Source organism: Narcine bancroftii, chromosome 12, assembly GCF_036971445.1.
Source record: "Narcine bancroftii isolate sNarBan1 chromosome 12, sNarBan1.hap1, whole genome shotgun sequence".
Lineage (NCBI taxonomy): Eukaryota > Metazoa > Chordata > Chondrichthyes > Torpediniformes > Narcinidae > Narcine > Narcine bancroftii.
In genome coordinates, this window is record NC_091480.1 from 59,301,562 (window position 1) to 59,325,133 (window position 23,572).

At 50.5% G+C, this 23,572-nt stretch overlaps 1 protein-coding gene across 1 annotated transcript in view; it reads left to right on the forward strand.

Annotated features, from left to right (window-relative positions):
* The window catches only part of LOC138747172 (cyclic AMP-dependent transcription factor ATF-1-like), a 139,664-nt gene that overhangs the window by 114,051 nt on the left and 2,041 nt on the right, over positions 1-23,572 (forward strand). The window contains exon 3 of the mRNA XM_069906155.1: positions 21,573-21,732. Coding sequence (XP_069762256.1) covers positions 21,573-21,732 — 160 coding nt within the window. The remainder of the gene's footprint in view (positions 1-21,572; positions 21,733-23,572) is intronic.

A 23,572-nucleotide genomic window follows, 5' to 3' on the forward strand; every position in this document is an offset into this window, starting at 1 on the left:
CTTTCTGTACCCATGTCTCCCTCTGTCCCCGTGTCTCTCCATTCCCATGTCCTTCTGTTCCCGTGTTTCTCTCTCTGTTTCCGTGTCTCTCTGCCCCAATGTTCCTCCTTCTGTCCCCATGTCTCTCTCTGTCCCACTGTCTCTCGGTCCCATGTTCCTCTCTCTGCCCCCGTGCCCCTCTCTGCCACTGTCTCTCTGCCCCTGTGTCCCTCTGTCTCCCCATGTTCCCGTATCTCTCTCTGCCCCTGTCTCTCTCTGCCCACATCTCTCTGTCCCCATGTCTCTATGCCCCTGTGTCTCTCTCTCTGTTCCCGTCTTTCTGTTCCCGTGTTTCTCTCTCTGTTTCCCTGTCTCTCTGTTGCCATGTCCCTCTCTGTCTCTATGGCATTATCTTTCCCTGTGTGTCTCTCTCTCTGTCACCTTGTGTCTCTGTCTGCCCATCTCTCACTCTCTGCCCCCATGTCTCTGTCTGCCCCCGCGTCTCTCTCTGACCCGTATCCCTTTCTGTCACCGTGTCCCTGTGTGTCTCTCTCTGTCCTGTATCTCTCTCTGTCCCTGTGCCTCTCTGTCCCAGTGTCTCTGTCTGACCCGTGTCTCTCTGTCCCCCTGTTTCTCTCTGTTCCCGTGTCTCTCGCTGTTCCTGTCTCTTTCTCTTTCCCTGTGTCCCTCTCTGTGTCTGTCCCCATGTTTCTCTCTCTGTCCTGTGTTCCTCTCTCCGTCCCCGTGTTCATCTCTCTGTTCCCGTGTCTCTCTGTCCCATGTTCATCTCCCTGTCCCCGTGTCTCTCTGCCCCCATGTTCCTCTCTCTGTCCCGTAACCTCTCTCTGCCGCAATGCCTCTCTCTGTCCCATGTCTCTCTATCTGCCGTCGTGCCCTCTCTGCCACCCTCTAACTCTGACCCCGTATCCCTCTCTGACTCGTGTCCCTCTCTGTCCCCATTTCCCCGTGTCTCTTTCTGTCCCCGTTCCTCTCTCCCAGCCCCTGTCTCTCACTCTGCCCCCATGTCTCTCTCTGTCCACATGTCTCTCTCTGTCCCCATGTCTCTCTCTGTCCCCATGTCTCTCTCAGCCCCCATGTCTCTCTCTGCCCCTTTGTCTCTCTCTGTCTCTGTGTCTCTCTCTGACTCTGTCTCTCTCTGTCCATGTGTCTCTCTGTCCCCGTTTCTCTCTGTCCCCATCTCTCTCTTTGCCCCCGTGCCCCACTCTGCCACCGTCTCTCTGCCCCTGTGACCCTCTCTGTCCCGTGTTCCTCTCTGTCCCCATGTTCCCGTATCTCTCTCTGCTCCTGTCTCTTTCTGTCCCTGTGTTTCTATGCCCCCATGTCTCTCAGTCCCCATTTCTTTCTGCCCTCATGTCTCTCTCTGTCCCCGTCTCTCTCACTGCCTCAGTGCCTCTCACTGTCCCCGTCTCTCTCTCTGTCCGTGTGTCTGTCTCAGTCCCCGACTCTCACAGACCTTGTTACCCTCGCTGCCCCTATGTCCACCTCTGCCCGCCTGTCCCTCTCTGTCCCTGTCTCCCTCTCTGTCCCCGTCTCCCTCTCTGTCCTGTGTCCCTCACTGCCCCCCTGTTTCTCTGTCCCCGTGTTTCTCTCTCTGTCCCGTCTCTCTCTCTGTCCCCATGTCCCTCACTGTCCCTGTGTCCTCCCTCTGCCCCCGTGTCTCTCTTTTTCCCCGTTTTCCTCTCTCTGTCCCTGTGTCTCTCTGTTCCCGTATCCCTCTCTGTCTCCATCTCTCTCTGTCCCCGTGTCCCTTTCTGTACCCATGTCTCCCTCTGTCCCCGTGTCTCTCCATTCCCATGTCTTTCTGTTCCCGTGTTTCTCTCTCTGTTTCTGTGTCTCTCTACCCCATTGTTCCTCCTTCTGTCCCCATGTCTCTCTCTGTCCCACTGTCTCTCGGTCCCATGTTCCTCTCTCTGCCCCCGTGCCCCTCTGTGCCACTGTCTCTCTGCCCCTGTGTCCCTCTGTCTCCCCATGTTCCCGTATCTCTCTCTATCCCTGTCTCTCTCTGCCCACATCTCTCTGTCCCCATGTGTCTATGCCTCTATGCCCCTGTGTCTCTCTGCACCCGTGTTTTTCTGTCCACTTGTAGCTCTGTTTCCGCGTCCCTCTCTGTCTCTGTGTCTCTCTCTGTCTCTGTCTCTCTCTGTTCATGTGTCTCTCTATCCCCGTTTCTCTCTGTTCCCGTCTCTCTCTCTGCCCCTGTGCCCCTCTCTCCCACCGTCTCTCTGCCCATGTGTCCCTCTCTGTCCAGTGTCCTCTATCTGCCGTCGTGCCCTCTCTGCCACCCTCTCTCTCTGACCCCGTTTCCCTCTCTGACTCGTGTCCCTCTCTGTCCCCATTTCCCCGTGTCTCTTTCTGTCCCCGTTCCTCTCTCCCTGCCTCTGTCTCTCTCTCAGCCCCCATGTCTCTCTCAGCCCCCATGTCTCTCTCTGCCCCTTTGTCTCTCTCTGTCTCTGTGTCTCTCTCTGACTCCGTCTCTCTCTGTCCATATGTCTCTCTGTCCCCGTTTCTCTCTGTCCCCATCTCTCTCTTTGCCCCCGTACCACACTCTGCCACCGTCTCTCTGCCCCTGTGACCCTCTCTGTCCCGTGTTCCTCTCTGTCCCCATGTTCCCGTATCTCTCTCTGCTCCTGTCTCTTTCTGTCCCTGTGTTTCTATGCCCCCGTGTCTCTCAGTCCCCATTTCTTTCTGCCCTCATGTCTCTCTGTCCCCGTCTCTCTCACTGCCTCAGTGCCTCTCACTCTCCCCGTCTCTCTCTCTGTCCGTGTGGCTGTCTCAGTCCCCGACTTTCACAGACCTTGTTACCCTCTCTGCCCCTATGTCCACCTCTGACCGCCTGTCCCTCTCTGTCCCCGTCTCCCTCTCTGTCCCCGTCTCCCTCTCTGTCCCCGTCTCCCTCTCTGTCCCCGTCTCCCTCTCTGTCCTGTGTCCCTCACTGCCCCCCTGTTTCTCTGTTCCCGTGTTTCTCTCTCTGTCCCATCTCTCTCTCTCTGTCCCCATGTCCCTCTCTGTCCCCGTATCTCTCTCTGCCCCCGTGTCTCTCTCTGTCCCCCCGTTTCTCTCTGTTCCCGTGTCTCTCGCTGTTCCTGTCTCTTTCTCTTTCCCTGTGTCCCTCTCTGTCTCTGTCCCCATGTTTCTCTCTCTGTTCTGTGTTCCTCTCTCCGTCCCCGTGTTCGTCTCTCTGTTCCCGTGTTTCTCTGTCCCATGTTCATCTCCCTGTCCCCGTGTCTCTCTGCCCCCATGTTCCCGTATCTCTCTCTGCTCCTGTCTCTTTCTGTCCCTGTGTTTCTATGCCCCCATGTCTCTCAGTCCCCATTTGTTTCTGCCCTCATGTCTCTCTCCATCCCCGTCTCTCTCACTGCCTCAGTGCCTCTCACTGTCCCCGTCTCTCTCTCTCTCCGTGTGTCTGTTTCAGTCCCCGACTCTCACAGACCTTGTTACCCTCTCTGCCCCTATGTCCACCTCTGCCCGCCTGTCCCTCTCTGTCCCCGTCTCCCTCTCTGTCCCCGTCTCCCTCTCTGTCCCCGTCTCCCTCTCTGTCACCGTCTCCCTCTCTGTCCTGTGTCCCTCACTGCCCCGCTGTTTCTCTGTCCCCGTGTTTCTCTCTCTGTCCCGTCTCTCTCTCTGTCCCCATGTCCCTCTCTGTCCATGTGTCCTCCCTCTGCCCCCGTGTCTCTCTTTTTCCCCGTTTTCCTCTCTCTGTCCCTGTGTCTCTCTGTTCCCGTATCCCTCTCTGTCTCTATCTCTCTCTATCCCCGTGTCCCTTTCTGTACCCATGTCTCCCTCTGTCCCCGTGTCTCTCCATTCCCATGTCCTTCTGTTCCCGTGTTTCTCTCTCTGTTTCCGTGTCTCTCTGCCCCAATGTTCCTCCTTCTGTCCCCATGTCTCTCTCTGTCCCACTGTCTCTCGGTCCCATGTTCCTCTCTCTGCCCCCGTGCCCCTCTCTGCCACTGTCTCTCTGCACCTGTGTCCCTCTGTCTCCCCATGTTCCCGTATCTCTCTCTGCCCCTGTCTCTCTCTGCCCACATCTCTGTCCCCATGTCTCTATGCCCCTGTGTCTCTCTCTCTCTGTTCCCGTGTCTTTCTGTTCCCGTGTTTCTCTCTCTGTTTCCCTGTCTCTCTGTTGCCATGTCCCTCTCTGTCTCTATGACATTATCTTTCCCTGTGTGTCTCTCTCTCTGTCACCTTGTGTCTCTGTCTGCCCATCTCTCACTCTCTGCCCCCATGTCTCTGTCTGCCCCCGCGTCTCTCTCTGACCCGTATCCCTTTCTGTCACCGTGTCCCTGTGTGTCTCTCTCTGTCCTGTATCTCTCTCTGTCCCTGTGCCTCTCTGTCCCAGTGTCTCTGTCTGACCCGTGTCTCTCTGTCCCCCTGTTTCTCTCTGTTCCCGTGTCTCTCGCTGTTCCTGTCTCTTTCTCTTTCCCTGTGTCCCTCTCTGTCTCTGTCCCCATGTTTCTCTCTCTGTCCTGTGTTCCTCTCTCCGTCCCCGTGTTCATCTCTCTGTTCCCGTGTCTCTCTGTCCCATGTTCATCTCCCTGTCCCCGTGTCTCTCTGCCCCCATGTTCCTCTCTCTGTCCCGTAACCTCTCTCTGCCGCAATGCCTCTCTCTGTCCCATGTCTCTCTATCTGCCGTCGTGCCCTCTCTGCCACCCTCTAACTCTGACCCCGTATCCCTCTCTGACTCGTGTCCCTCTCTGTCCCCATTTCCCCGTGTCTCTTTCTGTCCCCGTTCCTCTCTCCCAGCCCCTGTCTCTCCCTCTGCCCCCATGTCTCTCTCTGTCCACATGTCTCTCTCTGTCCCCATGTCTCTCTCTGTCCCATTGTCTCTCGGTCCAATGTTCCTCTCTCTGCCCCCGTGCCCCTCTCTGCCACTGTCTCTCTGCCCCTGTGTCCCTCTGTCTCCCCATGTTCCCGTATCTCTCTCTGCCCGTCTCTCTCTGCCCACATCTCTCTGTCCCCATGTCTCTATGCCCCTGTGTCTCCCTCTCTGTTCCCGTGTCTTTCTGTTCCCGTGTTTCTCTCTCTGTTTCCCTGTCTCTCTGTTGCCATGTCCCTCTCTGTCTCTTTGACATTATCTTTCACTGTGTGTCTCTCTCTCTGTCACCTTGTGTCTCTGTCTGCCCATCTCTCACTCTCTGCCCCCATGTCTCTGTCTGCCCCCGCGTCTCTCTCTGACCCGTATCCCTTTCTGTCACCGTGTCCCTGTGTGTCTCTCTCTGTCCTGTATCTCTCTCTGTCCCTGTGCCTCTCTGTCCCAGTGTCTCTGTCTGACCCGTGTCTCTCTCTGTCCCCCTGTTTCTCTCTGTTCCCGTGTCTCTCGCTGTTCCTGTCTCTTTCTCTTTCACTGTGTCCCTCTCTGTCTCTGTCCCCATGTTTCTCTCTCTGTCCTGTGTTCCTCTCTCCGTCCCCGTGTTCGTCTCTCTGTTCCCGTGTCTCTCTGTCCCATGTTCATCTCCCTGTCCCCGTGTCTCTCTGCCCCCATGTTCCTCTCTCTGTCCCGTAACCTCTCTCTGCCGCAATGCCTCTCTCTGTCCCATGTCTCTCTATCTGCCGTCGTGCCCTCTCTGCCACCCTCTCTCTCTGACCCCGTATCCCTCACTGACTCGTGTCCCTCTCTGTCCCCATTTCCCCGTGTCTCTTTCTGTCCCCGTTCCTCTCTCCCTGCCCGTCTCTCTCTCTGCCCCCATGTCTCTCTCTGTCCACATGTCTCTCTCTGTCCCCATGTCTCTCTCAGCCCCCATGTCTCTCTCTGCCCCTTTGTCTCTCTCTGTCTCTGTGTCTCTCTCTGACTCCGTCTCTCTCTGTCCATATGTCTCTCTGTCCCTGTTTCTCTCTATCCCCATCTCTCTCTTTGCCCCCGTGCCCCACTCTGCCACCGTCTCTCTGCCCCTGTGACCCTCTCTGTCCCGTGTTCCTCTCTGTCCCCATGTTCCCGTATCTCTCTCTGCTCCTGTCTCTTTCTGTCCCTGTGTTTCTATGCCCCCTTGTCTCTCAGTCCCCATTTCTTTCTGCCCTCATGTCTCTCTCTGTCCCCGTCTCTCTCAATGCCTCAGTGCCTCTCACTGTCCCCGTCTCTCTCTCTGTCCGTGTGTCTGTCTCAGTCCCCGACTCTCACAGACCTTGTTACCCTCTCTGCCCCTATGTCCACCTCTGCCCGCCTGTCCATCTCTGTCCCCATCTCCCTCTCTGTCCCGGTCTCCCTCTCTGTCCTGTGTCCCTCACTGCCCCCCTGTTTCTCTGTCCCCGTGTTTCTCTCTCTGTCCCGTCTCTCTCTCTGTCCCCATGTCCCTCTCTGTCGCTGTGTCCTCCCTCTGCCCCCGTGTCTCTCTTTGTCCCCGTTTTCCTCGCACTGTCCCTGTGTCTCTGTGTTCCCGAATCCCTCTCTGTCTCCATCTCTCTCTGTCCCCGTGTCCCTTTCTGTACCCATGTCTCCCTCTGTCCCCGTGTCTCTCCATTCCCATGTCTTTCTGTTCCCGTGTTTCTCTCTCTGTTTCCATGTTTTGCGTCAATATTAGTTTTGGTAATTGATAATTTGTTTTATTTCTTTCTACATGAATCTTCTTCCAAATATTTAGGAGATGATGTAATACTGGAGAACTTCTATGTTGTACCAATTTTTCATCCCATTTATATAATATGTGTACAGGTATCTTTTCCCCTATTTTATCTAATTCTAATCTGGTCCAATCTGGCTTTTCCCTTGTTTGATAAAAATCTGTTAGGTATCTTAATTGTGCGGCTCTATAATAATTTTTAAAGTTTGGTAATTGTAATCCTCCTTGTTTATACCATTCTGTTAATTTATCTTGTGCTATCCTCGGTTTCCCCCCTTTCCATAAAAATTTCCTTATTATTTTCTTTAACTCCTTGAAGAATTTCTCTGTCAGGTGTATTGGCAATGCCTGAAATAGGTATAATATCCTTTGAAAAATGTTCATTTTAATACAGTTTATCCTTCCTATTAGTGTTAGTGGTAAATCTTTCCAATGCTCTAAATCGTCCTGTAATTTTTTTCATTAGTGGACAATAATTGAGTTTATATAGATGGCTGAGATTTTTATTTATTTGTATACCTCGGTATCTTATTGCTTGCATTTGCCATCTGAATGGTGATTCCTTCTTAAATTTTGAGAAATCCGCATTATTCATAGGCATTGCTTCACTTTTATTTACGTTAATCTTGTAACCCGACACTTATGCATATTCCTTCAATTTCTTATATAATTCTTTGATTGATAGTTCTGGTTCTGTCAAGAAAACTATAACATCATCCGCAAATAAACTGATTTTATATTCCTTGTCTTTTATTTTTATCCCTTTTATATTATTTTCTGTTCTTATCAATTCTGCTAGTGGTTCTATAGCTAACGCGAACAATAAAGGTGATAGTGGGCATCCCTGCCGTGTTGACCTGCTTAAGTTAAATTGCTTTGATATATATCCATTTACTGTCACTTTCACCAATTGTCCCTTATATAATGCTTTAATCCAATTAATATACTTATCTGGTAAACTGAATTTTTGCAATACTTTGAATAAATAATTCCATTCTACTCTGTCAAAGGCCTTCTCTACGTCTAAAGCAACTGCTACTGTTGGCGCTTTACTCACTTCTACTGCATGAATTAAGTTAATAAATTTACAAATATTGTCTGTTGTGCGTCTTTTTTTAATAAATCCAGTTTGGTCTAGATTTACCATTTTCGGTACATACTCTGCTAATCTGTTTGCTGATAGTTTAGCTATTATCTTATAATCTGTGTTAAGTAAAGATATTGGTCTATATGACGCTGGTGCAAGTGGATCTTTCCCTTGCTTTAGTATTACTGTAATTATTGCTGTTTTACATGAATCTGGTAAGCTTTGTGTTTTATCAATCTGGTTGATTACTTCCAGGAGGGGAGGAATTAATAAATCTTTAAATGTTTTATAGAATTCTATTTGGGAATCCATCCTCTCCTGGTGTTTTATTATTTGGTCATTTTTTTATTATCTCTTGTATTTCTACTATTCCAAATGGTTCTGTTAATTTATTTTGTTCCTCTATTTGTTGTTTTGGTAGTTCAATTTTAGTTAGAAATTCATCTATTTTTCCTTCTTTCCCTTCGTTTTCAGTTTTGTATAATTGTTCATAGAATTCTCTAAAGTTTTCCTTAATCTCCTTTGGATTATATGTGATTTGTTTGTCTTTTTTCCTTGATACCAATACCATTTTCTTAGCTTGTTCTGTCTTAAGCTGCCATGCTAGAATTTTGTGCGTTTTTTCCCCTAGTTCATAATATTTCTGTTTTGTCTTCATTATATTCTTCTCCACCTTATATGTTTGTAGTGTTTCATATTTTTTTTAAATCTGCCAATTCTCTTCTTTTAGTTGTATCTTCCTTCATTGCTAATTCTTTTTCTATATTTACTATTTCCCTTTCCAACTGCTCTGTTTCCTGATTATAGTCCTTCTTCATCTTGGTTACATAACTTACTATTTGCCCTCTAATGAACACTTTCATTGCATCCCATAGTATAAACTTATCTTTCACTGATTCCGTATTTATTTCAAAATACATTTTAATTTGTCTTTCAATGAATTCTCTAAAATCCTGCCTTTTGAGTAGCATGGAGTTTAATCTCCATCTATACATTCTTGGAGGGATGTCCTCTAACTTTATTGTCAATATTAAGGGTGAATGGTCCGATAATATTCTAGCTTTATATTCTGTTTTTCTTACTCTATCTTGCATACGAGCTGATAACAAAAATAGGTCTATTCTTGAGTATGTTTTATGTCTAGCCGAGTAATATGAATATTCCTTTTCCTTTGGGTGTTGTTTCCTCCATATATCCAAAAGTTGCATTTCTTCCATCGATTTAATTATAAATTTGGTTACTTTGTTCTTTCTGTTAATTTTTTTCCCAGTTTTGTCCATATTTGAATCCAAATTCAGGTTGAAATCCCCTCCTATTAATATGTTTCCTTGCGTATCTGATATCTTCAAAAAAATATCTTGCATAAACTTTTGATCTTCTTCGTTAGGTGAATATACATTGAGTAGATTCCAAAACTCCGAATATATCTGACATTTTATCATTACATATCTCCCTGCTGGATCTATTATTTCCTCTTCTATTTTAATTGGCACATTTTTACTAATTAATATAGCTACTCCTCTTGCTTTTGAATTATAAGACGCTGCTGTTACGTGTCCTACCCAATATCTCTTTAATTTCTTGTGCTCCAATTCAGTTAAATGTGTTTTTGCACAAATGCTATATCAATTTTTTCTTTTTTCAGTAAATTTAGCAGTTTCTTCCTTTTAATCTGGTTATGTATTCCGTTAATATTTAAAGTCATATAGTTCAGCGTAGCCATTTTATACTTTGTTTATCTTCCCTTTCCGTTTCTCCATCATTACCTTTCCTTCTTATCCATTTCTGCTTTCTTGTTTTGAACACTTTATAAGACAACATTTCTAAAACATCAAACATTTTCCCTATTCTCCTATTTAAAACTTCTTTAACCCCATTCTCCCCTCCCCCTCCTGAGTTGTCCTTTATCCCTTGTCGGACAACCACATCTCCCCTCTCCATTTGGATTTGCGAATTCACTCGCAAACATCAGCTGATTTTGCAGTGACTGTAACTCCTCCCCACCCAGCCCCCCTCAGAAAAGATTTCAATTTTCATATGTAACAAAGGTCACTCTTTTAATTCCCTCCTTATTCCCTCTATTCCATTTCCCTCCCTTATTAATTCTTGTCTATACTCTATATATTTTCCTCTAAATACGGATACATTCATGTATTTTAATTGGCACATTTTTACTAATTAATATAGCTACCCCTCTTGCTTTTGAATTATAAGACGCTGCTGTTATGTGTCCTACCCAATCTCTCTTTAATTTCTTGTGCTCCAATTCAGTTAAATGTGTTTTTAGCATTCATGTATGCACACTATATAAATACCCCTTTACATTTACCCCCTCCATAAATCTTCGTCCGCGAAGCCAAGCCAAAGAAGACATGTCTTCATCTCTCTGCTTGTTTTGTACATGTTCTGCAAATTTCCTTGCTTCCTCTGGATCCGAGAATAGTCTGTTTTGTTGCCCTGGAATAATTATTTTAAGTACCGCTGGGTACCTTAACATAAATTTATATCCTTTTTTCCATAAGATCGTTTTCACTGTATTGAACTCCTTCCTCTTCTTCAGGAGTTCAAAACTTATGTCTGGATAGAAAAATTTTTTTTGACCTTTATATTCCAGTGGCTTTTTGTCCTCTCTTACTTTCTTCATTGCTTTCTCCAATATATTTTCTCTTGTTGTATATCTTAAGAATTTTACTAAAATGGATCTTGGTTTTTGCTGCGGTTGTGGTTTCGGGGCTAAAGTTCTATGTGCCCTCTCTATTTAACATAACATAATAACATAACAATTTACAGCACGGAAACAGGCCATTAGGCCCTTCTAGTCTGCACCGAACCAAACACCCCTCTCTAGTCCCACCTCCCTGCACAATGCCCATAACCCTCCATCTTCATTTTCCAACATTTTCTTAAATAATACAATTGACTCCGCCGCCACTATTTCTCCCGGAAGCTCATACCACACGTCTACCACTCTCTGAGTAAAGAAGTTCCCCCTCATGTTACCTCTAAACCTCTGCCCCTTAATTCTTAACTCATGTCCTCTTGTTTTAATCTTTCCTCCTCTTAACGGAAATAGTCTATCCACATCCACTCTGTCTATCACTTTCATAATCTTAAATACTTCTATCAAATCCCCTCTCAACCTTCTACGCTCCAAAGAATAAAGACCTAATCTGTCCAATCTCTCCCTATACTCTCGATGCTTAAACCCAGGTAACATTCTGGTAAACCTTCTCTGCACTCTCTCCACTCTGTTTATATCCTTCCTATAATTAGGCGACCAGAACTGCTCACAGAACTCCAAATTAGGCCGCACCAACGTCTTATACAGTCTCAACATCACCTCCCAACTCCTATATTCCATGCAATGATTGATAAAGTCCAGCATACTAAAAGCCTTCTTCACCACCCTATTCACGTGAGTTTCTACCTTCAGGGAACAATGTACCGTTACTCCTAAATCTTTCTGCTCTTCTGTATTCCTCAATGCTCTCCCATTTACCACGTATGTCCTGTTCTGATTCTTCTTACCAAAATGAAGCACCTCACACTTATCAGCATTAAATTCCATCTGCCATTTTTCAGCCCACTTTTCTAAGCAGCCCAAATCCCTCTGCAATCCTTGAAAACCTTCTTCATTATCCACTATTCCACCTATCTTAGTATCATCTGCATATTTACTAATCCAATTCACCACCCCATCATCTAGATCATTAATGTATATAACGAACAACAATGGGCCCAATACAGATCCTTGAGGCACACCACTGGTCACCGGCCTCCAACCTGACATCCACTACCACCCTCTGGCCTCTCCCTTTCAGCCAATGTTCAATCCATTTGACTATCTCAAAATTTATACCTAAAGACTGCACCTTCTTAACTAACCTTCCATGTGGTACCTTATCGAAGGCCTTACTGGTCCATATAGACAACATCCACTGCGCTACCCTCATCCACATTCCTAGTCATCTCTTCAAAAAATTCAATCAGATTGGTCAAACATGACCTTCCTCCCACAAATCCATGTTGAGTGCTCCTGATCAGACCCTGTCTATCCAGATGTTTATAAGTACTATCTCTAAGAATTTTCTCCATTAATTTACCTACCACAGATGTCAAACTTACAGGCCGATAGTTGCCAGGCTTCCTCCTTGAACCCTTTTTAAATAACGGAACCACATGCGCAATGCGCCAATCCTCTGGCACTATCCCCATATCTAATGACATTTGGAAAATTACCGCCAGAGCCTCTGCTATTTCCTCCCTCACTTCTCTCAATGTCCTGGGGAAGATCCCGTCTGGTCCCGGAGACTTATCCACCTTTATATTCTTCAAAAGCCCTAAAACTACATATTTTGTAATCTCTATATTCCCCATATTTACCCAATTTGCTTTTTTTATCTCACATCTCCCAATATCCTTCTCCTTAGTGAATACCGAAGAAAAGAAACTGTTCAATATCTCCCCCATTTCTCTAGGCTCCACACACAGTTTTCCGCTCTGATTCTCTAAGGGACCAATTTTGTCTCTAGCTTTCCTTTTACTATTAACATATTTGTAGAACTCTTTTGGATTAGTTTTCACCCTGCTTGCCATAGTTTCCTCGTACCTTCTTTTAGCTTTCCTAATTCCTCTCTTAAGATTCCTCTTACATTCAATGTATCTTTCAAACATCCCCTTAACTCCATGCATCTTATATCTAATGTGTGCCTCCCTTTTTCTTCGAACCAAGTTTCCAATATTCCTTGAAAACCACGGCTCTCTCAAACCATTTCTTCCTGTAATTCTGGTCTTCCCAGGACCCTGGGGATCCAATCTTTTATAAATTCTCTCATATTCTTGCCTTCTTCATCTTCCTTAAGGCCCACTATCTTTATATTATTTCTTCTATTATAGTTTTCTATTATATCTATCTTCTGAGCTAACAGCTCCTGTGCTTCTTTAGCTTTTTTATTAGATTCTTCTAATTTCTCTTTTAAGTCTTTTACTTCCATATCTACAAATGTTTCTCGTTTTTCCATATTTTCCACTCTTTTTGCCAATTCTGATATGGCCACTTCCATTTTATTCATTCTTTCTTCTGCATTCTTAATTCTTCTTTTTATCTCATCAAATTCTTGTAATTGCCATTCTTTCACTGATTCCATATATTCTTTAAAAAAAGATACATCCATTGTCTTGCTTTTCTCTTCTTCTTCCACGTCTTTCTGTTCTTCTTCTTCTTCCTCTGGATTGACCATCTGTTGTTTCCTTGTTTTCTTTTTACCCTCTTCTTTCTTGTTGTCGTTATTGTCTGTGTTCTGCACCTGCTGCTGTGCTGCAGGTGTCTCTCTCAGCTGTGGAGCTCGACTCCGCAGCTGTTCCACCCTCCTGTCAGTGTGTTTTTTTTCATGCGCATCATGCATGCGCGGTTGCGCACTTTTACTCGGCTCTGCGAGCCATTTTTGTAGTCCCAAGCCCGGGACCTCCACTGACCTGTGGGAGCGGGCCTCTCTCTCCGCGGCGGGCCTCTTCGGACAGGTAAGGCCTTCACCTTCTTCTTCCAACGTCTTTCCTTCTTCTTTTCTTCCCGTTGTTTTTGGTTTTTCTTTCTTCGTTGCCATTTTCTTCACACTTTTACTTTCACTTTGTTTTGGTTTTTAAGTTTGTGCCTTTGCTTTTTCTCTATCTTTTTTTAACTTTTCTGGAGAGGGCTGGAGTTCCCCTACCGGCCACTACTCCATCACGTGACTCCTCTCTGTGTCTCTCTGTTCCCATGTCCTTCTCTGCCCCCATGTCTCTCTCTTTGCCCCTGTCTCTCCCTCCGTCCCCATGTCTCTCTGCCCCCGTGTTCCTCTCTCTGTTCATGTGTGTCTCTCTGTCCCCATGTCTTTCTGTCCACGAGTCGCTCTCTTTGCCTGTGTGTCTCTCTCTGACCCCGTATCTCTCTCTGTTCCTGCCTCTCTCTGTCCCCATGTCTCTCTCTCTGCCCCCCTGTCGCTCTTCGTCCCCATTTCTTTCTCTGAGCCGTGTCCCTCTCTGTCCCCATGTTCCGTATCTCTCTCTGACCCCGTCTCTCTCTGTCCCTGTGTTTCTTTTTTTTAAACTTTATTTATTCGTTCAAAATACAGATAGTAAATAACATATACAACAATAAACCAAAAACATGAACGTTATATTTTATAGAAAAAAAATAAAAGAAAAGAAAAGAAAACCCTCCCCCCACTTCAGCCAACCATCCTAAGGAGAGCCATAAAGAAAAAAAAATTAAGAAAAAATTAAACATACATATTGAGATCTAATCAACGTAAATCAAAATGTAAATATTCTGAAAATAACAACCAATTACTAATAAAAAAATTATAGTTATCACACAAAACATATGTAATTTTTTCCATTATTAAACAATATTTCATCTCATTATGCCATCTATTAATATCAATCATATCTGTATTTTCCACGTACTAGCAATACATTTTTTGGGCAGCTTCATAATAATTTTGAAAATGTGGTAAACGTAGTCCCCCTAACTCATATTTCCAAGTTAATTTATTCAAGGCTACTGTTGAAAATTTACCTCTCCATAAAAACTCCCTAACCATTTTATTCAAATCTCGAAAAAAAATATTATCAAGTAAATTGTCCCTGTGTTTCTTTGCCCCTGTGTCTCTCAGTCCCCGTTTCTTTCTGCCCTCATGTCTCTCTCTGTCCCCATCTATCTCACTGCCCCAGTGTCTCTCACTGTCCTGTGTTCCTTTCTCCGACCCCGTGTTCCCCTCTCTGTCCCCATATCTCTCTGCCCCCATGTCTCTCTCTGCCCCCATGTCTCTCTCTGCCACCATGTTCCTTCCGTACCTGTGTCTCTCTATCTCTGTTCCCATGTCTCTCTCTGACCCGTGTACTTCTCTGCCCCTGAGTCCCTCTCTGCCTCTGTGTCTCTCGCTCAGTCCCCCTCTCTCTCTCTCTCTCTCTCTCTCTCTCTCTCTATCCCCGTGTCCCTCACTGTCTCCGTGTCTCTCTTTGTCCCCATGTCCCTCTCTATCCCCATGTGTCTCTCTGACCCATGTCCCTTTCTGTCCCTGTGTCTTTCTCTCCTTGTCCCTGTGTGTCTCTCTCTCTGTCCCCGTCTCTCTCTCTCTGTCCCCATGATCCTCTCTCTGTCCCCGTGTCTCTCTGTTCCCATGTCCCTCTCTGACTCCGTGTCTCTCTCTGTCCCTCTCTGCCCCCCATATCTCTCTCTGTCCCCGTGTGTTTCTCTGACCCATGTCCCTTTCTGTCCCTGTGTCTCTCTCTCTGTCCCTGTGTCTCTCTCTCTGCCCCTGTGTCTCTCTCTGACCCTGTGTCTCTCTCTGCTCCCGTCTCTCTCTCTCTCCGTGTCCCTCTCTGTTCCTGTGTCTCTCTCTCTCTGCCCCCATGTCTCCCTCTGTCCCTGTGATACTCTCTGACCCATGTCCCCTTCTGTCCCTGTGTCTCTCACTCCCTGTCCCTGTGTCTCTCCCTCTGTCCCCGTCCCTCTCTCAGTTCCCATCCCTCTCTCTCCCCCTGTGTCTCTCTCTGCCCCCATGTCTCCCTCTGTCCCTGTGATACTCTCTGTCCCCGTGTATCTCTGTCCCCGTCTCTCTCTCTCTCCCTCCCTGTGTTCCTCTCTCTGTCCCCGTGTCTCTCTCTTTCTCTGTCCCCGTCACCCTCACTGTCCCTGTGCTCTTTTTCTGTCCCCGTCTCTCTCTCTGTCCCCATGATCCTCTCTCTGTCCCTGTGTCTCTCTGTTCCCATGTCCCTCTCTGTCTCCGTGTCTCTCTCTGCCCCGTTCCTCTCTCTGCCCCCATGTTCTTCTCTCTCTGTCCCCGTGTCCCTCTCTGTCCTTGTGTTTCTAAGCCCCCGTGTTCCTCTCTCTGTCCCATGTGTGTCTCTCTCTGTCCCCATGTCTCTCTCTCTGTCCCTGCCCCTCTCTGCCTCCCTGTCTCTCTCTGTCCCCGTTCCTCTCTATCCAATGTCCATCTCTCTGCCCCCATGTCTCTCTGTCCCCATCTCTGTCTCTTCCCGTGTTCCTCTCTCTGTTCCCGTGTCTCTCTGTTCCCGTATCTCTCTGTCCCCGTGTTCTTCTCTCTGTCCCCGTGTCCTTCTCTGTTCCCATGTCTCTCTCTGTCGTGTCTCTCTTTCTGTCGTGCCTCGCTCTCTCTCCTCGAGTCCGTCTATGCCCCCGTATCTCTGCCCCTGTGTCCCTCTCTGCCCCTGTGTCCCTCTCTGCCCCTGTGTCCCTCTCTGCCACTGTGTTCCTCTCTGCCCGTGTGTCCCTCTCTGACCCGTGTCTCTCTCTGCCCCCATGTCTCTCTCTGTCCCTGTGTCTTTCTCTGACCCGTGTCCCTCTCTGTCACCGTGTCCATGTGTGTCTCTCTCTGTCCTGTCTCTCACTCTCTCTGTCCCCGTGCCTCTCTGTCTTCTGTCGTGCCCCTCTCTGCCACCCTCTCTCTGCCCCCGTATCCCTCTCTGACCCATGTCCCTCTCGGTCCCCATTTCCCCGTGTCTCTCTCTGTCCCCGTGCCTCTCTCCCTGCCCGTCTCTCTCTCTGCCCCCTTGTCTCTCTCTGTCTCTGTGTCTCTCTCTGACTCCATCTCTCTCTGTCCATGTGTCTCTCTCTACCCCCGTGCCCCTCTCTGCCACTGTCTCTCTGCCCTGTGTCCCTCTCTGTCCCCATCTTCCCGTATCTCTCTCTGCCCCCGTCTCTCTCAGCCCCCGTCTCTCTCTGTCCCCGTGTCTCTAAGCCCCCGTGTCTCTCTGCACCTGTGTCTCTCTGTCCCTTTGTCTCTCTGTTTCTGTGTCCCTCTCTGTCTCTGTGTCTCTCTCTGACTCCTTCTCTCCTTGTCCATGTGCCACTCTGCCCCCGTTTCTCTCTGTTCCCATCTCTCTCTCTCTGCCCCCATGCCCCTCTCTGCCACCATCTCTCTGGCCCTATCTCCCTCTCTGTCCCCATGTTCCTGTATCTCTCTCTGCCCCCGACTCTCTCTGTCCGTTTGTTTCTATGCCCCCGTGTCTCTCAGTCCTCGTTTCTTTCTGCCCTCATGTCTCTTTCGGTCCCCGTCTCTCTCACTGCCCCAGTGCCTCTCACTGTCCCCATCTCTCGTCTCTCTCTCTGTCCACGTGTCTGTCTCAGTACCTAACACTCACTGACCTTGTTAACCTCTCTGACCCTGTGTCCCTCTCTGCTCACGTTTCCCTCTCTGCCCCCGTGTCTCTCTCTGTCCCCATATTCCTCTCTCTGCCCCCATGTCTCTCTCTGTCCCCGTGTCTTTCTCTGACCCGTGTCCCTCTCTGTCACCGTGTCCATGTGTGTCTCTCTCTGTCCTGTCTCTCTCTCTCTCTGTCCCCGTGCCTCTCTCAGTCCCTGTGTCTCTGACTGACCCGTGTCCCTCTCTGTCCCTGTTTCTCTTTGTCCTCGTGTCTCTCGGTCCTCATGACACTCTGTCCCCATGTCTCTCTGTCCCCATGTCCGTCTTTGTCCCCATCTCCCTCTCTATCCCCATGACCATCCCTGTGCCCGTGTCTCTCTCTGTCCCCGTGTCTCTCTTTGCCCCCATGTCTCTCTCTGTCCCCCTGTTTCTCTCTGTTCCCGTGTCTCTCGCTGTCCCTGTCTCTTTCTCTTTTCCTGTGTCCCTCACTGTCTCTGTCCCCATGTGTCTCTCTCTGTCCTGTGTTCCTCTCTCTGTCCCCGTGTCTCTCTGCCCCCATGTTCCTCCTTCTGTCCCCATGTTTCTCACTGTCCCCGTGTCTCTCTGTCCCATGTTCCTCTCTCTGTCCCCGTGTCTCTATGCCCCCGTGTTCCTCTCTCTGTCCCCGTGTCTCTCTGCCCCCCATGTTCCTCTCTCTGACCCGTGTCCCTCTCGGTCCCCATTTCCCCGTGTCTCTCTCTGTCCCCGTGCCTCTCTCCCTGCCCCTGTCTCTCTCTCTGCCCACCGTCTCTCTCTGCCCCCTTGTCTCTCTCTGTCTCTGTGTCTCTCTCTGACTCCATTTCTCTCTGTCCATGTGTCTCCCTCTACCCCCGTGCCCCTCTCTGCCACTGTCTCTCTGCCCCTGTGTCCCTCTCTGTCCCCATGTTCCCGTATCTCTCTCTGCCCCTGTCTCTCTCAGCCCCCGTCTCTCTCTGTCCCCGTGTCTCTATGCCCCCGTGTCTCTCTGCACCTGTGTCTCTCTGTCCCTTTGTCTCTCTGCCCCTGTGTCCCTCTCTGCCCCTGTGTCCCTCTGTGCCCGCGTCCCTCTCTGTGCCTGCGTCCCTCTCTGTCCCCGTGTTTTTCTCTCTATTCTGTCTCTCTCTCTGTTCCCGTGTCTCTCTCAGTCCCAGTGTCTCTCTTATCTGCCTCGCTGTCTCTCTCTGTCCGTTTCTCTCTGTCCTCGTGTCTCTCTGTCCTCATGACTCTATGTCCCCATGTCTCTCTGTCCCCGTGTTCCTCTTTGTCCCCATCTCTCTCTCTATCCCCATGACCATCGCTGTGCCCGTGTCTCTCTCTGTCCGTGTCTCTCTCTGCCCCCATCTCTCTCTGTCCCCCTGTTTCTCTCTGTTGCTGTGTCTCTCGTTGTCTCTGTCTCTTTCTCTTTCCCTGTGTCCCTCTCTGTCTCTGTCTCTCTCTGCACCCATGTGTCTCTCTGTCCCCATGTTTCTCTCTGTCCTGTGTTCCTCTCTCTGTCCCCGTGTCTCTCTGCCCCCATGTTCCTCTCTCTGTCCCCGTGTCTCTCTGCCCCCGTATTCCTCTCTCTATTCCTGTGTCTCTCTGCCCCTGTGTTCCTATTTCTGTCCCATGTCCTCTCTCTGCCGCCGTGCCACTCTCTCTATCCCGTGTCTCTCTATCTGCCATCGTGCCCCTCTCTGCCACCCTCTCTCTGCCTCCGTATCCCTCTCTGACCCGTGTCCCTCTCTGTCCCCATTTCCCCGTGTCTCTCTCTGTCCTTGTGCCTCTCTCCCTGCCCCTGTCTCTCTCTCTGCCCCCATATCTCTCTCAGCCCCCATGTCTCTCTCTGCCCCCTTGTCTCTCTCTGTCTCTGTGTCTCTCTCTGACTCCGTCTCTCTCTGTCCATGTGTCTCTCCGTCCCCATTTCTCTCTGTCCCCGTCTCTCTCTGTCCCCGTTTCTCTCTGTCCCCGTTTCTCTCTGTCGCCATCTCTCTCTCTGCTCCCTTGCCCTGCTCTGCCACCCTCTCTGCCCCTGTGTCCCTCTCTGTCCCGTGTCCCTCTCTGTCCCCATGTTCCCATATCTCTCTCTGCCCCCGTCTCTCTCTGCCCCCGTCTCTCTCTGTCCCCGTGTCTCTCTGTCCCCGTGTCTCTCTGTCCCCGTGTCTCTCTGTCCCCGTGTCTCTCTGCCACCGTCTCTCTGCCCCTGTGTCCCTCTCTGTCCCCATGTTCCTATATCTCTCTCTGCCCCCATCTCTCTCTGCCCACGTCTCTCTCACTGCCCCAGTGTCTCTCACTGTCCCCATCTCTCTCTCTGTCCTCGTGTCCATCTCTGTCCCCGTCTCTCACTGTTCTTGTTACCCACTCTGCCCCTGTGTCCCTCTCTGCCCGCATGTCCCTCCCTGTCCCCATGTCCCTCTCTGTCACCATATCTCTCTGCCCCCATGTTTGTCACTCTGTCCATGTGTCTCTCAGTCCCCGTATCTCTCTGTCCATGTGTCCCTCTCTTTCCCTGTGTTTCTCTCTCTGCCCCCATGTCGCCTCTGCCCCTGTCGCCTGTGCCCCTGTGTCCCCCTCTGCCCCTGTGTGTCTCTCTCTCCCTGTGTTCCTCTCTCTGTCCCCGTGTCTCTCTATTCCCGTGTTCTTCTCTGATTCCGTGTCTCTCTCTCTGTCCCCATGTCTCTCTGCCCCCGTGTTCCGCTCTCTGCCCCTGTGTCTCTCTGTCCCCGTGTTCCTCTCTCTGTCCCCGTGTCTTTCTGTTCCCGTGTCCCTCTGTCTCCGTGTCTCTGTCTGCCTCCGTGTCTCTCTCTGTCTCCGTCTCTCTCTGTCCTTCTTTCTCTCTGCCCCTGTGTCTTTCTGTCCCCATGTCTCTCTGCCCCCATGTCTCTCTCTCTGTCCCCATGTCTTTCTATGACCCGGTGTCTCTCTGTCCCCGTATCTCTCTGCCCCCATGTCTCCCTCTGTCCCCGTCTCTCTCTCTGTTTCCATGTCCCTCTCTGTCCCCGTGTTCCTCTCTGTCCCCCTGTCTCTCTCTGTCCCCGTCTCTCTCTGTCCCCGTGTCCCTCTCTGCCCCCCTGTCTCTCTCTGTCCCCGTGTCTCTCTCTCTGTCCCCGTGTCCCTCTCTTCCCCCCGTCTCTCTCTGTCCCCGTGTTTCTCTCTGTCCCTGTGTCCTCCCTCTGCCCCCGTGTCTCTCTTTGTCCCCATTTTCCTCTCTTTGTCCCCATGTCTTTCTCTGTCCCGTGTTCCTCTCTCTGTCCCCGTTCTCTCCGATCCCATGTCTTTCTGTTCCCGTGTTTCTCTCTCTGTTTCCGTGTCTCTCTGTTGCCATGTCCCTCTCTGTCCCTGTGTCGCTCTCTTTCCCTGTGTGTCTCTCTGTGACCTTGTGTCTCTCTCTGCCCGTCTCTCTCTCTGCCCGTCTCTCTCTCTGCCCCCATGTCTCTCTTTGTCCCCGTGTCTCTCTCTGACCCGTGTCCCTCTCTGTCACCTTATCCCTGTGTCTCTCTCTGTCCTGTCTCTCTCTCTGTCCCCGTGTCTCTCTATGTCCTAGAGTCTCTGACTGACCCGTGTCCCCCTCTGCCCCTGTGTCTCTCTCTCTCCCTGTGTTCTCTCTCTGTCCCCGTGTCTCTCTGTTCCCGTGTTCCTCTCTGTTTCCGTGGTCCCTCTCTCTCCGTGTCTCTCTCTGCCTCTGTGTGTCTGTCTGTCCCCATTTCTCTCTGTTCCCGTGTTCCTCTCTGTTTCCGTGGTCCCTCTCTCTCCGTGTCTCTCTCTGCCTCTGTGTGTCTGTCTGTCCCCATTTCTCTCTGTCCCCGTGTCTCTCTCTGTTCCTGTCTCTCTCTGTTCTGTGTTTCTCTCTGTCCCCATGTCCCCATGTCTCTCTCTGCCCCCGTCTCTCTCCGTCCCCATGTCTCTCTGCCCCCATGTCTCTCTCTCTGCCCCTTTCTCTCTCTCTGTGCTCATGACTCTCTGTCCCCATGTCTCTCTGTCCGTGTCCCTCTTTGTCCCCATCTCTCTCTCTATCCACATGACCCTCCCTGTGCCCGTGTCTCTCTCTGTCCCCGTTTCTCTCTCTGCCCCCATGTCTCTCTCTGTCCCTGTCTCTTTCTCTTTCCCTGTGTCCCTCTCTGTCTCTGTCTCTCTCTGCCCCCATGTGTCTCTCTGTCCCCATGTCTCTCTCTGTCCTGTGTTCCTCTCTCTGTCCCCATGTCTCTCTGCCTCCATGTTCCTCCTTCTGTCCCCGTGTCTCTCTCTGTCCATGTGTCTCTCTGTCCCCATCTCTCACTGTCCCCGTGTCTCGCTCTCTGCCCCCATATTCTCTGTCCCCATGTCTCTCTATCTCTACCCCCGTGTCTCTCTCTACCTCTGTTACCCTCTCTGCCCCCATGACCCTCTCTGTCCCCAGATCTCTCTCTCCCCCTGTGTCTCTCTATCTGTCCCTGTGTCTTGTTAATTTTCTGTGTTTGTTACCAATAGAGTGACAAGTGGTGGGGATGTTGCAGAGTGATGGGGTTAAATGGGGGACTGACAGTCTTCCCTCACCTCAGCACCCCGACACCACACACCACCTGAGTTACAGGAGTCAGGGTTTAGCGGGGTGGGTGGAGATCGGGTCAGGGTGACCGTGCTGTGGTTGGGATAGTGTGAAGTTTGTTTATGGTGTCACCACGCAGAGTGCCATGGTGTATAGAGAGTGGGGCTGGGAATAGCAGCGTGGGGGGGAGGGTGAGTTGGGGGTTTTCAGGTGGGGGAAGGTTTAAATGATGACAGTATGCAGGGTCTGATGGACCTCTGAACCCACAGCACCCGAAGGTGACATGCAGACCTACCAGTTCCACACGACACCTGCCACCAATTTGCTGCCGCAGACAATGGTGATGACCTCAGCAGTCACCCTCCAGCAACAGGGAGCCAAGCCCCAGGAAGCCACACGCAAGCGGGAAATCAAGCGCACAAAAAGCAGGTGATCTTGACCCACCTCAGTGACGAAGACCCAGCCCCAACTGCTACAATCCTTGAAAATGCTCACCGTTACCTCCTGTAAATTATGACACACTCTCCTGTAAACACTGACACACTCCCCGGGACCCCCATAAATACCGACACACTCCCCGGGACCCCCGTAAACACCGACACTCCCCGGGACCCCCGTAAACACCGACACACTCCCCGGGACCCCCGTAAACACCGACACACTCCCCGGGACCCCCGTAAACATCGACACACTTGCCGGGACCCCCGTAAACATCGACACACTCGCCGGGAACCCCGTAAACATCGACACACTCCCCGGGACCACCGTAAACATCGACACACTCCCCGGGACCACCGTAAACATCGACACACTCCCCGGGACCCCCGTAAACATCGAACCACTCCCCGGGACCCCCGTAAACACCGACACACTCCCCGGGACCCCCTGTAAACATCGACACACTCCCCGGGACCCCCGTAAACACCGACACACTCCCCGGGACCCCCTGTAAACATCGACACACTCCCCGGGACCCCCTGTAAACATCGACACACTCCCCGGGACCCCCTGTAAACATCGACACACTCCCCGGGACCCCCTGTAAACATCGACACACTCCCCGGGACCCCCTGTAACCATCGACACACTCCCCGGGACCCCCTGTTAACATCGACACACTCCCCGGGACCCCCGTAAACATCGACACACTCCCCGAGACCCCCTGTAATCATCGACACACTCCCCGGGACCCCCTGTAAACACTGACACACTCCCCGGGACCCCCTGTAAACATCGACACACTCCCTGGGACCCCCGTAAACATCGACACACTCCCCGGGACCCCCTGTAAACATCGACACACTACCCGGGACCCCCTGTAAACATCGACACACTCCCCGGGACCCCCGTAAACATCGACACACTCCCCGGGACCCCCTGTAAACATCGACACACTCCCCGGGACCCCCTGTAAACATCGACACACTCCCCGGGACCCCCGTAAACATCGACACACTCCCCGGGACCCCCTGTAAACATCGACACACTACCCGGGACCCCCATAAACATCGACACACTCCCCGGGACCCCCTGTAAACATCGACACACTCCCCGGGACCCCCGTAAACATCGACACACTCCCCGGGACCCCCTGTAAACATCGACACACTCCCCGGGACCCCCTGTAAACATCGACACACTCCCCGGGACCCCCGTAAACATCGACACACTCCCCGGGACCCCCTGTAAACATCGACACACTCCCCAGGACCCCCGTAAACATCGACACACTCCCCGGGCCCCCCTGTAAACATCGACACACTCCCCGGGACCCCCTGTAAACATCAACACACTCCCCGGGACCCCTGTAAACACCGACACACTCACCAGGACCCCATGTAAACATCGACACACTCCCCGGGACCCCCTGTAAACATCGACACACTCCCCGGGACCCCCTGTAAACATCAACACACTCCCCGGGACTCCCTGTAAACATTGACACACTCCCCGGGACCCCCTGTAAACATTGACACACTCCCCGGGATCCCCTGTAAACATCGACACACTCCCCGGGACCCCCTGTAAACATCGACACACTCCCCGGGACCCCCGAAAACATCAACACACTCGGTAGGACCCCTGTAAACACCGACACACTCCCCGGGACCCCCTGAAAACCGACACACTCGCAGGGACCCCCTATAAACACTGACACACTCCCCAGACCTCCTGTAAACATCGACACACTCCCGGGACCCCCGTAAATATCGACAAGCTCGCTAGGACCCCTGTAAACACCGACACACTACCCGGGACCCCTGTAAAC